General features: G+C 38.9%; 1 protein-coding gene and 1 pseudogene across 1 annotated transcript in view; one reads left to right on the top strand and one right to left on the bottom strand.

Annotated features, from left to right (window-relative positions):
* The window catches only part of LOC136793435 (EF-hand domain-containing family member C2-like), a 71,264-nt gene that overhangs the window by 13,533 nt on the left and 42,895 nt on the right, over positions 1 to 14,836 (bottom strand). Inside the window, exon 4 of the mRNA XM_067023738.1 lies at positions 6,278 to 6,399. Within this exon, the coding sequence (XP_066879839.1) occupies positions 6,347 to 6,399 (53 nt within the window). The 3' untranslated portion in view covers positions 6,278 to 6,346. The remainder of the gene's footprint in view (positions 1 to 6,277; positions 6,400 to 14,836) is intronic.
* Positions 6,751 to 8,917, top strand: LOC131748536 (putative deoxyribonuclease TATDN2 pseudogene; annotated as a pseudogene).

Genomic DNA, 14,836 nt, shown 5'->3' with positions numbered 1-14,836 from the left:
CTTGATGTACCAGAGAATCCAGAGAGAACAATCTAAAATAAAAACTGTGATAAATGAAAATTTACAGAAACATAATTATGATACAAGGTTTCATAATTCATGATGTCAAGCAGAGACTAGATAAATAAGGTCCTAGAGGATGTAATTGGCTGTAATTTTCTTGAAAACGGAATGCAAATGTCATTTGGCAGGTTGTGTGAGCTTCCATTCCCCACAGGCCTCTACAAGCCCTGTATTATATGAGGTTACCTGCCTGATCCCCAAGGCATTCAGATTTTTGATGCTAGCCAAGAGGATATAAAATCTGAAATCAATTAGCTTTAAATACTAAATATGTGATATTTCCTCATATAATAGAAAAAAATTTAATGTTAATATTTCTGAAATCAGATTCTTCTTACAATTAAAGCCAAAAGAAGCTCAAAGCAGTCAGGAATGCATTTTAACGAGGAACATAGATGTAACTTGATGTGAGGTGTAAATTTAGCCTTGTGGGGAAGGAGTTAGTTCTGTTTTCATGTCAACTGAGTTCTCTGCTTTGCACTGCATTATCCCAAATCGCTGGATTTTAACATCAATTTGGAATCCTAATTTTCACTTAAAATGTTTTCAAAATGTTACTGTCTGATGTAGCATTGACATAAAAATGCTAGAAGATTGTCCATCGTGTGCTAGGCAATGTATTCATAAGGCAAAAACAAAAGTCTAATCTCTCAGAATAAATCACAGAATTTTAAAAGATCCTGAAGCTGGTTATGACCAATGCATGAGTCATAAAGACTATTACTCAGGAACCAAACATCCGAGTGTCAAAAGCTTACAGCTGAATTCCTAGAGAAGCTGTTAGGAAAGAAAGAAGCACCAGTAATGTTCAATAAGGCTCAACATTTTATAAAGAGATCAACATCATAAGTCTAAGTTTAAAATGTTTATGTTCTATTTAATGAAAAAGGCTCAGATTTAAATTGCAAGGTACTAAAGAAGAAGGTACATAATAGTAAGGATAAATGCATGCTGTCATAGGTTAGTTAGTAGACAATAAAAATTTGTGTACATTTAATGTAGTGTTGTTTATTCTTCCAGAAAAAGATGTTATTATTATTTTTTTTGATGTGGACCATTTTTAAACTCTTTATTGAATTTGTTACAATATTGCTTCTGTTTTATGTTTTGGTTTTCTGGCCATGAGGCATGTGGGATCTTGGCTCCCCGACCAGGGAATAAACCTGCACCCCCTGCATTGGAAAATGAAGTCTTAACCACTGAACCACCAGGGAAGTCCCCAAGCTGTTATTAAATCAATGGTTTCTCTTATGACTATGGAATCTCAGAATTAAGGAAATAAACTATAATGAATTTTGTATTGCATATAGAGGATGGCTCCTTTATACATGACAATGGTATATTTTAAGAAATTTATCATATGTGAAGGGCAGCACAATATAACACCCCCAAATACGCTTCCTTGGCATAAGAATTATCTTGAGCTGATCATTTTTAAGAAACAGCTGAGAAAGGAGAAGCTCTGAAATGTGAGTAAAAGTTATCCTTTTGTAAGAGACTTTTACATTTTTAACAGAAATCTCCATTGGTAAGGGTTTCTCCCTCTCTGTGCCAGAAAAAGGAAGATAACTATATCTCTAGAAATGCATCAATGGAGAAAGCATGAACTTAAATCTGCATAACTGTACCGACCTTTACTGTGCTTTGCCTGATAACCTCCCATAACTGGCTCCCCCTACCCCGAACATCTTTTGCCTTTAGCTGGAACTAGTATTTAAGGTGGTGGCTTGGGATACTTTGGAAAGTTACTCAGTTTTCCTGGTATCTCCCATGTATACAGGAGGTAAACATGCTATTAAACTTGTTTGTTTTTCTCCTGTTAAGCTGTCTTTCATTACAGGGGGCATCTCAGCCAAAAACCTAGAAGAGTGAAAGGAAAATTATTTTCCTTCCCTACATAGGCTAATTTACAAAAAAAAAAAAAGAAATTTGGGGCTTCCCTGGTGGCACAGTGGTTGAGAATCCGCCTGCTGATGCAGGGGATACGGGTTCGTGCCCCGGTCCGGGAAGATCCCACATGCCGTGGAGCGGCTGGGCCCGTGAGCCATGGCCACTGAGCCTGTGCGTCTGGAGCCTGTGCTCCGCAACGGGAGAGGCCACAACAGTGAGAGGCCTGCGTACCACACACACACAAAAAATTTTAATAAATTTAAACTACAGAAATCATAGCCATCAATCACAAACAATACAAATAAAAATGTATCACGTAACTATAAACAAATATTGTCACCTCTAATAATTATTGTGACAGTAAATTTTAAAATACAAAAAATAAGTAGAGAATTTAATAAAATTTAAAGAGGTACAAACCTATAACACACAAGCAAATCTGTAATCTTGGGTAAATTACTGGATTTAGATGATAACATATGAGAATTTAGAGTTAAAGACAGCCAACACAGGTAAATGTACTAACTCAGTTATTCTCAGCCTTCTCAGCTTCTCATTAGGAACTTAAAAAACAAAAAACAAAGAAAAAATATACCCAAGCCTAAATAAATTAAATAGGAATTTTGGAGGCAGTTAAGAGGGGCATTAGTATTTTTTTTAAAGCTCCACAAGTAATTCTGAAATGCAGTCACAGTGAGCAATGGATTGAACAAAAATTTTTGAAAGTGCAAAAACTTGTCATAAGGAAAACAAGTCTAAAGCAAAAAAGGATAAAAGCACAAATAGATAAATTTGAAAAGAGAAAAACAACTGCAATAAATAAATCTAAGAGTTTTTATTAATAAATAAAATAGATAAGATTCTAGCGTTGGGGAGGGAAAAAACTTTCCTCTACCCTTCTAGGTTCTTCTGACTGGTCTAATGAATTAAACTGACATGAGACAGATTAACAGGAGAAAAACCGAATTTCATTATGTACGTATAGGGGCTCCATAAGAATATGAAGCCCAAAGACAAGTTAGGCAATTGAAGCTTATATGCTATCTGAGAGAAGGGGAAGGGGGTAGGGGTTGAGACTTCAAAGGGGAGGAAGGCAATTCACAAGAAGATGAAAAAAAGCAAATGTTTGGTTAACAAACGTTTGCTGGGCCATACAGAAGCAATGGCAGAAAGAGAGGAATTTTAACTGACACTTTGCTAGGTTCCTCCCTGTCTCCCTTCATGGAACAGGTCCTGTATCTAAATTCTTTTAGGCAGTTAGGGAGAAAGTCAAAGGTTCTTCCTTAGTCTTTTGGGGCTTGACTGTTTTCAGCTAGGGATAATCCACATGCCTAAGAGACACTATTTGAGGTGGCACATTTTGCTCCCCTGCACTACCAAAGATAATCAAAGAATATAAATAAACAAAATCAGAAACGAGATAGTGCACGACACAGAGATGTAATAAATTATAAGATGTAACTTATCTTATTATAATAAATTATTCAAGCTTTTATGAACGTAAATTTTAAAACCACAATTAAATAAGTGATTTTCTGTAAGAATTGTGAAGTATCAAAACACAGTGAATAAACTAGTAACCAAGTAAGAAGTAAAAAAATTACCAAAGTATTGCCCCAACAAAGGCTCCAACCAGGATGATTTACTAATAGATTCTTTCAAGCTTTCAAGGAAAAGAAAAGCACCCTTTATATAACTCCCCCAGGATACCAAAAAAGATGGAAAGCTACAAAGGTGAATTCCAATGCCTAATAAACAAGGTATTAAAAAAAAAGAAAAAGAAAAGAAAACTATGGAGCAATAGTTTTCACCCTGGCTTCACATCAGAATCACCTGTAGAGCTTTATAAAATCGTGATGTTTGGGCCACATCCACACCTATACACACCCACACACAATGAAATCAGAATCCCTCAGGTCAGGCCCAGGTATCAGTGATTTTAAAGCTCCCCAAGTGATTACAATGTGCAAGCCTAGGTTGAGAACTACTGTTCCAGAGCAATTTCACTACTTATGATTTATAGAGCAAAGAGCCGAACTAAAATACAAGCAAACAAAACTCAAGAGTCCATAACAGTAATAAGCAAACTACACAAAAAGCAGCATTTTCCTCACAGATGCAAAGATGTTTCTAAATTAGAAAGGAAGAGTAAATATATAATGATCTCAAACTGTTTCCTACCACATACGTTTTAAAATTCAAGAGTAATTCCTTAACAGGATAAAAAAGCATCTGCTTTAAAACAATAGCCTAAATAGCCAGTATTATATGTAATTGAACTATGTGTCCGCTACAATCAGAGACAGAACAAAAATGCCCCTACCAACATCATGATTTAATATTTTTTAGGAGTTCTGGACAATGTAAAAAGTAAAAATATTAGCAAGAAAGAAACAAAAGCTATCATTATAGATAGACAAAATAATGGCATAGGGAAACGCTGAAAAACTAAGAATAAATAAAAGATTTCAGCATAACCACAACTGAATCAAAAATATTCTTATGTACTAGCAATAACCACCTGAAAATACAGTGGAAGAAAAACGTATGTTCACAATAGAATAAAAAATTACAAAACACTTAAAAATAGTTTTAGTGAAAACTCTGTGACCCAGATAAAACTCTAAAAGTATTTACTAGAAGATATAGGAAAACTTGACAAATAATAGGACAGGCGAAGTATATTCTGGATAAGCAGAATAAAATAACATATTTCAAATGGATATTTCTTTGGTGTTTTGGAAGGACTTGAAAAAATAATTCTAATTTCATCTGATAAACAGCCAGCCTATTAAAGATAATTATGAAAATTAAGAGTAATGTAGAAGATCTAACTCTCCTAGATATTATACCTTACTTACTATTATGCTTCAGTTATTAAAACAGTGCAAAACCAGAGTAATAAGAAACACACTAGTGTGTGGAAAAGAATAGACAGTCTGGAAATAAGCTCTATTACATACAGGAATTTAACACATGATGAAAGAGGAATCATATCAGTAAGCGAAAAAAGTACTAACTTGGAAAACCATCAATGTATATCTCCACCTAAAATAAATTATAACCCAAAATAAATACCAGATGGATTATCAACTTAAATATAACAGACCAATCCCTTTTACCCTCCAAAAAAAATTATATATGTGGCAAATCCCTGAAAGAGAGGATGACCATTCCATACTTAAGAGAAAAAGACAAAATTATGAAAGAAAATATTAAAATTTAAGTACAAAAATAAGTTCTAACTTCAGTAGACTAAAATATAAATTAAAAACAAGCAACATACAAACAAGAAATTTAGAACATATGACAAAAGCTTATTTTATAAAAAAATTTTTAATTAATTCTTAAAGAATCTTAAAAAACAAATGAAAACAGAACTTAAAATGCAGGAGAGGTTCAATTTAAAAAAGGAAAATATTCACTCTAAAAAAGTATCAGGTAAGTACAAATTAAAATAACAGTGAGGTGCCGGTTTTGTTTGTTTCTTCTATTAAATGAGCCTGGTAGGGTTATTCATTACCCATGGAATTTTAAATTATTACAGTTCTTCTGAGGTAGTGTGATGCTCTGAAGAGCCATTTTAAAATTCCTATACTTCTTCTCAGGAACTCCATTTCCGGGCACGCAGCCCAAAGAAACAAACCAAAATATGGAGAAACATATGTGCAAAGATGTTCTTTGCAGCATTTTTTTTATTATACAAAAAAATTAGAGTGGGGTAAATTAAAGACCTAACAATAAAGGAAGGATCTGGTGAATTATGGCACATGTATGTATTCTATGGAATATTATGAAGGCAGTAGTATGTTTTTTAAAACTATGCAGCAATAAGAGAAATGCTTAGGATACGCACAAATGTCGATAGAAAAAAACCCACAGGACTGAAAATGGTAACATACTACAATTATGTTTTCAAAACCATGTATATTTAAACTATGCTTTATAAACCATAATTATGCTTTTCAAAAACACTGGTGGGGGGGGATTAACAAAAAGCAAGCAATGGTGGCAACTCCAGTGGTGGGCTGGCTGCCACGCACACTTGGCAGGGGCGGGGTGGGGCAGGGGGGGGAGGGGCAGCTGTGGAGAGGACGTAACAGACCTGAGGTAGAAGCAGAATGGGCGGGGCACCCGGGGTTGCGGGAGTACTTCTGGTGGCCAGGGCAGGTGGGCGGAAGGAGCTGTGCCCTCCCTCCACCTCCTCCAGCGCTGGGTTCAGCACCCCCCCCACCCCCCCCCACCCCCCCGTACTCCCTCGGCAGCCTGGACCTCTAGGCCACCAGCCCAGCTCAGGGGCCCCTGCGTGGGGTCCCTAAATTACCTTGCGGCCTTTTCGAGGGCTCTGACATCTCACAAGGGCCTTGTATTCCAAACCAAATGGAAAAACTTTCTAGTCCCAGCAGTGCCTGACGCCCCGGAAGTGCCTTGACGCCCCGGAAGTAACTGCAAAAAAAAAAAGTCGCCATTTTTCTCAGGAGCTCGCTGAGGGCTTGGACGCGGAACCAAGCCTTCAGTCGACCTTGGGTCTTTGTGACTTTTCCAAACAGTTTTGAGATCACAAACTCAGTGGAAGGCCTTTGACATCTCTGGAACACAGAGAACTGTGTTGGGTGAGTGAGTGAAAGAAAGGAGAAAGGTCCCTAAGCCGTGGAAGCGGGAGCGGGAGGGGGAGCGGAAGCGGGAGTGGGAGCAGGAGCGGAAGCGGGAGCAGGAGCGGAAGCGGAAGTGGGAGTGGCTAAGGTAAAGGACCACAGGAGCGGCACTTACATAGGATCCCCCAGCAAACACACATGCCTCTGGGGGCCCAGTGACGTGGCCTCCTCCAGCCAGCCAGCTTAGGGCTCTGCACTACGTTCTGGGGAGCTTAGCCACCCGGGTGTCTGAAAGCTCAAAGGAGGTCCTTGTGGACTTCAAGCCAAGGTTTCCTGGGGTTCATCCTGTCAGGGAAATTCCACCTCCTCATTTTACTTCTCTTTATACTCTTCCCATTCCTCAGGTTCGTGTGTGGGTGGAGCAGCCTCCCAAGACTCCCTGATTCGGAGCACTCCGGGTTCCTCTCGTCCGTGGAATCACCTCAGCACCATCCCCTTTGTGCTTTGCCAGCCCCGTGCTAGAAGAAATGGCTTCTCCAGAGGATTCCTACGACCTTAGGGGTAATTCCAAACATAGTTTCTATAGCTCCATAAACCCTGAATTTGCAGCCATAGCTGAGGGTCAGAATAAGGAGACTGAGGAAGAAGACGAGGGCCAGACAAGCTGGGGTAGACAGCAAGACCAAGGCTCTTCCATGATATATGTGAAGGCGATCCAGAGCATCCTGGGAACATCGATGCCAGAAGGAAAGGCTGCCACTAGTACAAAATGGAGCACAGGGCAGCGGCCCAGCTCTGGAGGAAGATCAGCCAGGGATGTCCCCTCCTCTGCTCCTCAAAGAATAGTGTCTCCCTCAAAGGTCAGAGAGCAGAAGAGAGAGATCAGTGACTTTTGTGACAGGAGAATGATGGTACATCGTGAGGAGCCACTTCATGTCCCAAGGGCGCTCATTTTTGAAGAAGGCTGTCCAGCCCTAGAACTCCTAGACAGACTTGACTATTATGCACAAATCAAAAAGCATCAAGATAAGTGTATGGTAACTGAGCGCCCTCCTTCAGGAGGTGGCTGGTCTGACGTGGATGAGATTTCTGCCTTCAGGTTCTCTCAGGAGGAGCCAGTCCCACTCAGTCCCGCAAGAATTTCAACGCTTCCATCCTTCACAGCTGAGCCTGTCATCTACTGGCCTAATTTGTATAGTGGTCCTTGGCATGACTCTGCCAGCTACTGGCCCAGTAGTCCCAAGCCTCCTTGCTCTCTCTTCATGGGCGGCAGCAGCAGCAGCAGCAGCAGCAACACATCCCAGGCTGGGAAGAGCAGCCAGAGTTTCTTGAGTGATTATACCTTCAATTTTCCAGTGTACTCCCCAGCCTGGCACACAGAACTGAAGGCATCAGAAGAAGATCAGTCTCCGAATTCTCATTCATTTCATTTCTCCAGAAGTTCAGAAGCCAGGATGAAGGAGAAGAGACACCATCTCCAAGAGGAGACACCATCACGTTCTAGGGGAGGATATGCATCTTCTTCCCTGCCAAGGAGCCACTGGCAACAAAGCCTACAGGAGGGTTTCATTGATACCCATTGTCACCTGGACATGCTCTATTCCAAGTTGTCTTTCAAAGGGACATTTAACAAGTTCAGAAAAATTTATAGCCGCTCCTTCCCTAAGGAATTTCACGGCTGCATCTCTGATTTCTGTGATCCTCGCACACTGAAGGATGGCCTATGGGAGGAGCTGTTGAAAGAGGATCTGATCTGGGGGGCCTTTGGCTGTCACCCCCATTTTGCACGTTACTACCACATGGGTCACGAAAGAGAGATTATGCAAGCCTTACGGCACCCCAAGGCTGTAGCATATGGAGAAATTGGCTTGGATTACTCCTGTAAGTGCACCACACCTGTCCCACAGCAGCATAAGATATTTGAGAGACAGCTGCAGTTGGCCGTGTCTCTAAAGAAGCCCATAGTGATCCACTGCCGAGAAGCTGAGTCAGATATGGTGGGCATCCTGAAAAAATATGTGCCCCCTGACTACAAGATCCATAGGCATTGCTTCACTGGCAGTTACACAGTCATCAAGCCGCTTCTGGACTATTTCCCCAACATGTCTGTGGGCTTCACTGCAGTCCTAACTTACTCTACTGCCTGGTCGGTCCGGGAGGCTCTGAGAAGGATCCCACTGGAGAGGATTGTCGTGGAAACCGACGCTCCCTACTTCCTCCCTCGTGGGGTTTCCAAAAGCGTTTGCCCATTTTCCCACCCAGGCCTGGCCCTGCATACGGTTCGAGAGATTGCCAGAATCAAAAATCAGCCACTCTCCCACATCTTGGCCACCTTACGAGAGAACACTAGTCGTCTCTACAATATTTAAGCAGAGAGGGCACAGTCAGGAGCCTTCCAGAAAAGGGAGACCAGCAGGCTGACAACATAGACTTGGTTTGAACTCTGCCTGTGTCCCAGGTCAAGGATGTGTTTGGCAAGCCCATTGGAACAGAAGAAACCAGGACAGGATGTTCTCCGCAAAACTTCTTCATAAGACTTCTGCTTCTGGCTGGTAGGGTGGGGTGCAATGGGATGGGAGGAGGACTAAGGGGAACTGCCCTTGATGTTATTAGGGGTTTCCTTCCAGCCCAGTTGTGCCAGGGTAGTCAGTAGAGAAGAAAGAGTTCCATAAGGTTCTGGTTTGCTAATCCAAATCCCTGTTCTCTGCAGCCTGTGTTTCTGAGCAGTTGGTGACTAAAGTCACCCGCCTACTTGTCTTTAAAAAAAAAAAACAAAGCAAGGAATGTTGAATTTTAGAAGTGAGCTAGGTGATTTGTTCCGTTTATTCCCAAAATGTATTTGTTATTATAGGAATTCTATAGTCCATATGGGTTGTTGTTAAATTTGTAAATTCAGTGACTGTTCAACTTGCAATTTCTTATTTCTAAAGATAAACCAACAGTAGCATTTCATCTAAGAGGAAATCAATTTAGATAAAAATTAGTTAATAGTCACAATGTGCCCGGGAGGGCTGTGGGGGACCTTAGAATTGATGGGAGCCAAATCGGTTGAATTTTACAACCACTGAGGAGATAAGTTTTGAATCTGAACTGAACTCCCTCCCCACACTTGGATAATTCCAAAGCTCTTCAGATAACTAGCATACTAGTAATAGCAACTCTTCATTCAAATTGCTCTGATTCTTAACAATGCCCAAATGTATATCACTTAGAAATACCGTTCTCCACAAGGGCGGAAACAGAGAAGAGCTTCCGCTGCCCATTTGGCAAACAGCCTTCCTTCTTTAAATTAAATTAAATTAAATTAATTTATTTATTTAAAATTAACTTAAATTCATTTATTTATTTAAAATTAAATTAAATTCATTAAATTCATTTCATTAAAATGAACCCACATTTTAAGGAAAACATTTGAGTTAGGAAATTTAACTTTGCCATCCAAGGCACACACCTAAGTCTAGGAGTCCGATTACTGGATGAGAAATTCCATTTTTAAAGTGGAAAATCTCTTTTACTCTTGAAAACTAAATCAATGAAAAGAGGCCCAGCATACTCCAGACTTATCTAGTTTCCTTTGTGCCTGTTTATGAGGATCCAGAAAAATCAGCTGGCTCCTCACCATCTGGTTCTCCACTCCGAAGTCTCCTCCACAGAGAAGCCCTCCCTGACCACCAATCTGTAAGTGTTCACCTCACCTGGGAGGAAAAAAAATCCTGGACTTACTATTTTGATTTAATCCTAGCACTTAGTCCTGTCTGAGATTGTGTTGTTAATAGATATGTGTGTTCATTAGTTATCTTCCCCACTAGATTGTAAGTTGACAAGCTTGTAAGTCTTGTTCACACTGTACATACACCCGATGTTAGAAGAGTGCCTGGAACAGAGCAGGCACTCAGCAAAGATTTCTTGGATTAACATATGAATGAATAACTAACTTCATTAACGCCTGGCAGTTAATGATAGTATTTGGGCGGGATGGCAGATATTAGTAAGAGAATAGAGTAATAAACCATTCTAGTTCTAGCATTCCTCTTTAATTTACAAGGCAAGGCAAAGTTGAAAGGCCACCTATATTCTGCTGGTAGATGTCATCCATAATAAAAGAAATAAATGAAAAAGATCAAGCTCTACCAGGAACTTGACAGTTCATATTTCCTATAAACAACACTGAATATAGCATAGATTTCCCCGTTGTTGGGAATCCAGTCTTTTGAGAAGAAGAAAGCCGTAGCTGAAGTGCTTCATGTTCCTTAGTAGAGCAAAAGAAGCTGATGCAGTGTTAAAGGTGCAACTTGATTATATTTTTCAAGACAGAAGACGTTGAAAAATTAAGCCAATGTTTTGAGTTAAGAAGGTTTTTTTCCTTTTAATGTACACTTTAAATAGACATTGTTCACAGTGTGTCCCTCAACCCACTGGAGCCCTGAGCTTGTGATAAACAATTTTAGAAAAGAGGGTTCCATGGGCACACACTTTTGGTAAATAATGAGTTGTACAAAGTTCCTCAGATTTTTTTTCATTTCACATTTCCTGTGATATGCTAATGTGAGCCACAAATACCCAAGAAGGTATTTCTCAAAGTTACTTCTAGATTAATTTGATTAACTTGAGGTACAATTCAATGAGCTCAAGTTCTTTGGAAACACTACCTTAGTCACACTCTTGCTGTTGCGATGCCCTTATCACACTTTGTACGTATCTCCACTCATCACATTCTAACGTCCTCTTTCCTTTACCTTTCTCACAACATAAGATCTGTGGAGAACACAATGTTATTCATCTGATTCTAGCAAAGTGACATTACCAAGTAGGCATTTTAAAAATGGGTGTGAACGAACGGTTGCTTTTGTAAGCACACAATCAACAAGATAAACAGGATATACACATATTATAATTAAAGTAAGTTTCCTTTCCAAAAAAAAAAAATCTCCTTATGTGGAGAAAATACTTTCCTTACCTGCTCTTCTCCCTCTACAATTTTGATGGCAAATGCACAGACCATACTCTGCATTGTTTCTAACGTGCGGGAGAGAACCTTGCCATAATTCAGCTTTATTTCTTTAGGAATGGGAGTGAGCAATATGGTCTTTTCTGAGTATAGTACATCCAGAGTGGCCTAAGTCAAAGCCCACAATTTTCCTTTACTTATTTCTTGAATACAGTAAAGAACACTTGTTTCATCTATTCATGTTACTAGTAAAAAACAAAAACAAAAAAACACACAAAAAACCCACAAAAACAAACAAAAAAACAACTTGTGATCCAGATGTCCCCCTCCTCCCACCCTCCCTATCCCAGCCCTCTAGGCAGTCACAGAGCACGGAGCTGATCTCCCTGTGCTATGCGGCTTTGAGACTACCAAAGAGCACAAAGTGGGCGGAAAAGTCCACAATCCTGCTACTTAGACACAATCACTTTAACAACTGGAGTAGCTCTTTGGAGGTTTTCTCTAATATTTCCCTAGTTATTGGCCAATTCCAGTGTTGTACTCCTTGAGTACAACTTGAGTCAACTTTGCTACTTAATATTTACTATAATATTCACTTTATAATTAGCATAAGCAGTACATTTTATTTCCTCTGAATTTGTGATTTAAATACATTATTTTGTGTATTTTTGTTTGCTTTCCTGAGTAAATAAGCTAGAAGTTTGTTAATTCTGTTGTTTTTAAGACTCAACTCTTTGACTTCTTGTTCAAATGTATTCTGTTTACTGATTTATAAAATTCTGCTTTTAAGGTAATGAATTTTTTCCTTCAGTTCTTCGATGTATTTTTGTGTGTTATGCTTTTTCTAATGCCTTAATTAAATGCTTGGTTTAGTTTTAATTTGGGGGGGAAGAACAAAGCATTCAATATTCTAAATCTGCCTTACTTATAACTCTGCTGTATCTATAGAATTATTTATTTATTTATTTATTATATTTTTTATTTTTAATTTTTTTAGGATTTTTTAATTTTAATGAAGTTTATTTTCTCACTATAAAAATTAATACATATGCATTACAAAAATATGAAGATAGGAACAGAAAGAAGTGTAGGATATTTCTACTACCTAGAACCCACTGTTTTTGTTAATGTCTTTCCTTAACATAATTGTGATTTGACATACATAATATGTCAAATTATGTATACCTTTAAAAAATTCATATTTTCATTATGCCAAATTATATATACTTTTTAAAAATGATTATGTTTTCATGCCCATACTCACTGAAGATTTATGTGCCATAAAATCCCACCACCAATCTATATACAATTTTCATGTTCTGGTGTATTTTTATTTTAAAAGTCTTTTTTCTTTTTTTTTTTTTCTTTTTTTTTTTTGCAGTATGCGGGCCTCTCACTGTTGTGGCCTCTCCCGCTGCGGAGCACAGGCTCCGGACGCACAGGCTCCGGACGCGCAGGCTCAGCGGCCATGGCTCACGGGCCCAGCAGCTTCGCGGCATGTGGGATCTTCCCAGACCGGGGCACGAACCTGTGTCTCCTGCATCGGCAGGCGGACTCTCAACCACTGCGCCACCAGGGAAGCCCCTTTTTTCTTTTTTAACATAGTTAAAAACACCAAGTATTTATGTTTATTAAGCAGAGTTAAAGAAGGAATATTTACAGATCCTAGAGAAAGATGATATAAGAAGCTTATTTCCCCACTGATTGAGAGAGATTTCAACTCTATTCATTGTTACTTTTAGTTTGTAAAGAATTGTCAGTTCAAGTGTGAATTCCAAAAATTAACATCTATTGGAACACCTCCCTTGAATGGCGAAAAGTACTATATGTTTTCTTCGTATATCCCTATCTTGCATTTGTCATTTTATTATTGTTTATTGTGCTTTTATCTTCCAATAAACGTTTAAAATGTTTACACTGTTTTCAACTTTATTTATATTTTATAATTACTAAGTTTCCATTGCTCACCACTAACCCTTTTATTTCATGACTTCCCTCATGGTTGAACGGTTTAATTTGCTTTACCACTGGCTGGAGTACATGTTCAAGCAACTTTCTCAGGAAAAGTGTGTGGATGGCATATTTGTGAGAAATCATATATCTGAGAACATCTTTCTGTGGCTTTCACTAATAACACCTTGGCTGAGTCTAGAATTTGTGGGTCACAAACATTTTCACCTGAAAGTTATAGACATTGCTTCCCTGTCTTCTGGCATTTAAGACTGCAGAGAATTCTGATGTCAACTTCTCTTTCTTTGGGGGTTAAACTACTTTTTCTCTCAGGATGCTAGGTAATTTCTTTGCTTTATCCTTGAAATTAACATAAAAAAATGCCAGACTATATCTAATTATTGGTCTCTTTTTTTGTTATTTTCTCTGGTACATGGTAAGCATTTGATCTGTAGATCTGTGTCTTTTTATAGTCGAGAAAGTTGGTTTTGTTTTTATTATTTTCTTATGGCATGCTTAACTGATTTGGTTGCTTTTAATCTAGCTTCTAATTCTTTAGGAACAATTGTCTATATATTATAAGAGCTCCATCCTCTGTCCAACCTTTCATTACCTATCTCAAGCTCTCATATCTGACCTTCTCCTCTACATTCTGGGAGAATTTCTCAAGTTTGCCTTTTCCATCACTCATCTCATTTTCTCCAGTTTCTTTTTTTAAAATTTTACTACATATAATGCTTTTTAGTTTCCTCACATTTCTTCCTTCTTCAGCAAGTTCCTTTTCCTTTTCACCTACAGTCTCATTCAGCAATATATATATATAAATATAAATAAATAAATATATATATATATATATATATATATTTTTTTTTTTTTTTTTTTGCGGTACGCGGGCCTCTCACTCCCGTGGCCTCTCCCGTTGCGGAGCACAGGCTCCGGACGTGCAGGCTCAGCGGCCATGGCTCACGGGCCCAGCCGCTCCGAGGTACGTGGGATCCTCCCGGCCGGGGCACGAACCCGCATCCCCTGCATCGGCAGGCGGACTCTCAACCACTGCGCCACCAGGGAAGCCCTCAGCAATATTTTAAACGTATTCTCTTGTTCTCTTTTCTCCTTCTAGACTTCACTTCAGTTTGCTTTAAATGCTTACTTTGTTTTGTATACTTCTTTGCACTCAATAGAAAGCACAAAGCAAATCGTTATCAAAAATATTCATTTTCCTATAGAAAGCATATTTTTAAAATAAATTTTTTTTTCCTCTGCCTCTTAAATACTATGTTCTCCTCCATTTATGTTGCAGAGCCTTTTCAGAAACCTTCTGCTGGGTTTCTTTGTTCATTCTTGAACAAAGAGCAGTCTATCCAGGCTGATGTTTTTCTAAAAATAGGGT

Source organism: Kogia breviceps, chromosome X, assembly GCF_026419965.1.
Source record: "Kogia breviceps isolate mKogBre1 chromosome X, mKogBre1 haplotype 1, whole genome shotgun sequence".
Taxonomy (NCBI): Eukaryota; Metazoa; Chordata; class Mammalia; order Artiodactyla; family Physeteridae; genus Kogia; species Kogia breviceps.
The sequence above is the reverse complement of the archived record's forward strand: the minus strand, read 5'-3'. Positions and strand labels throughout refer to the sequence as shown.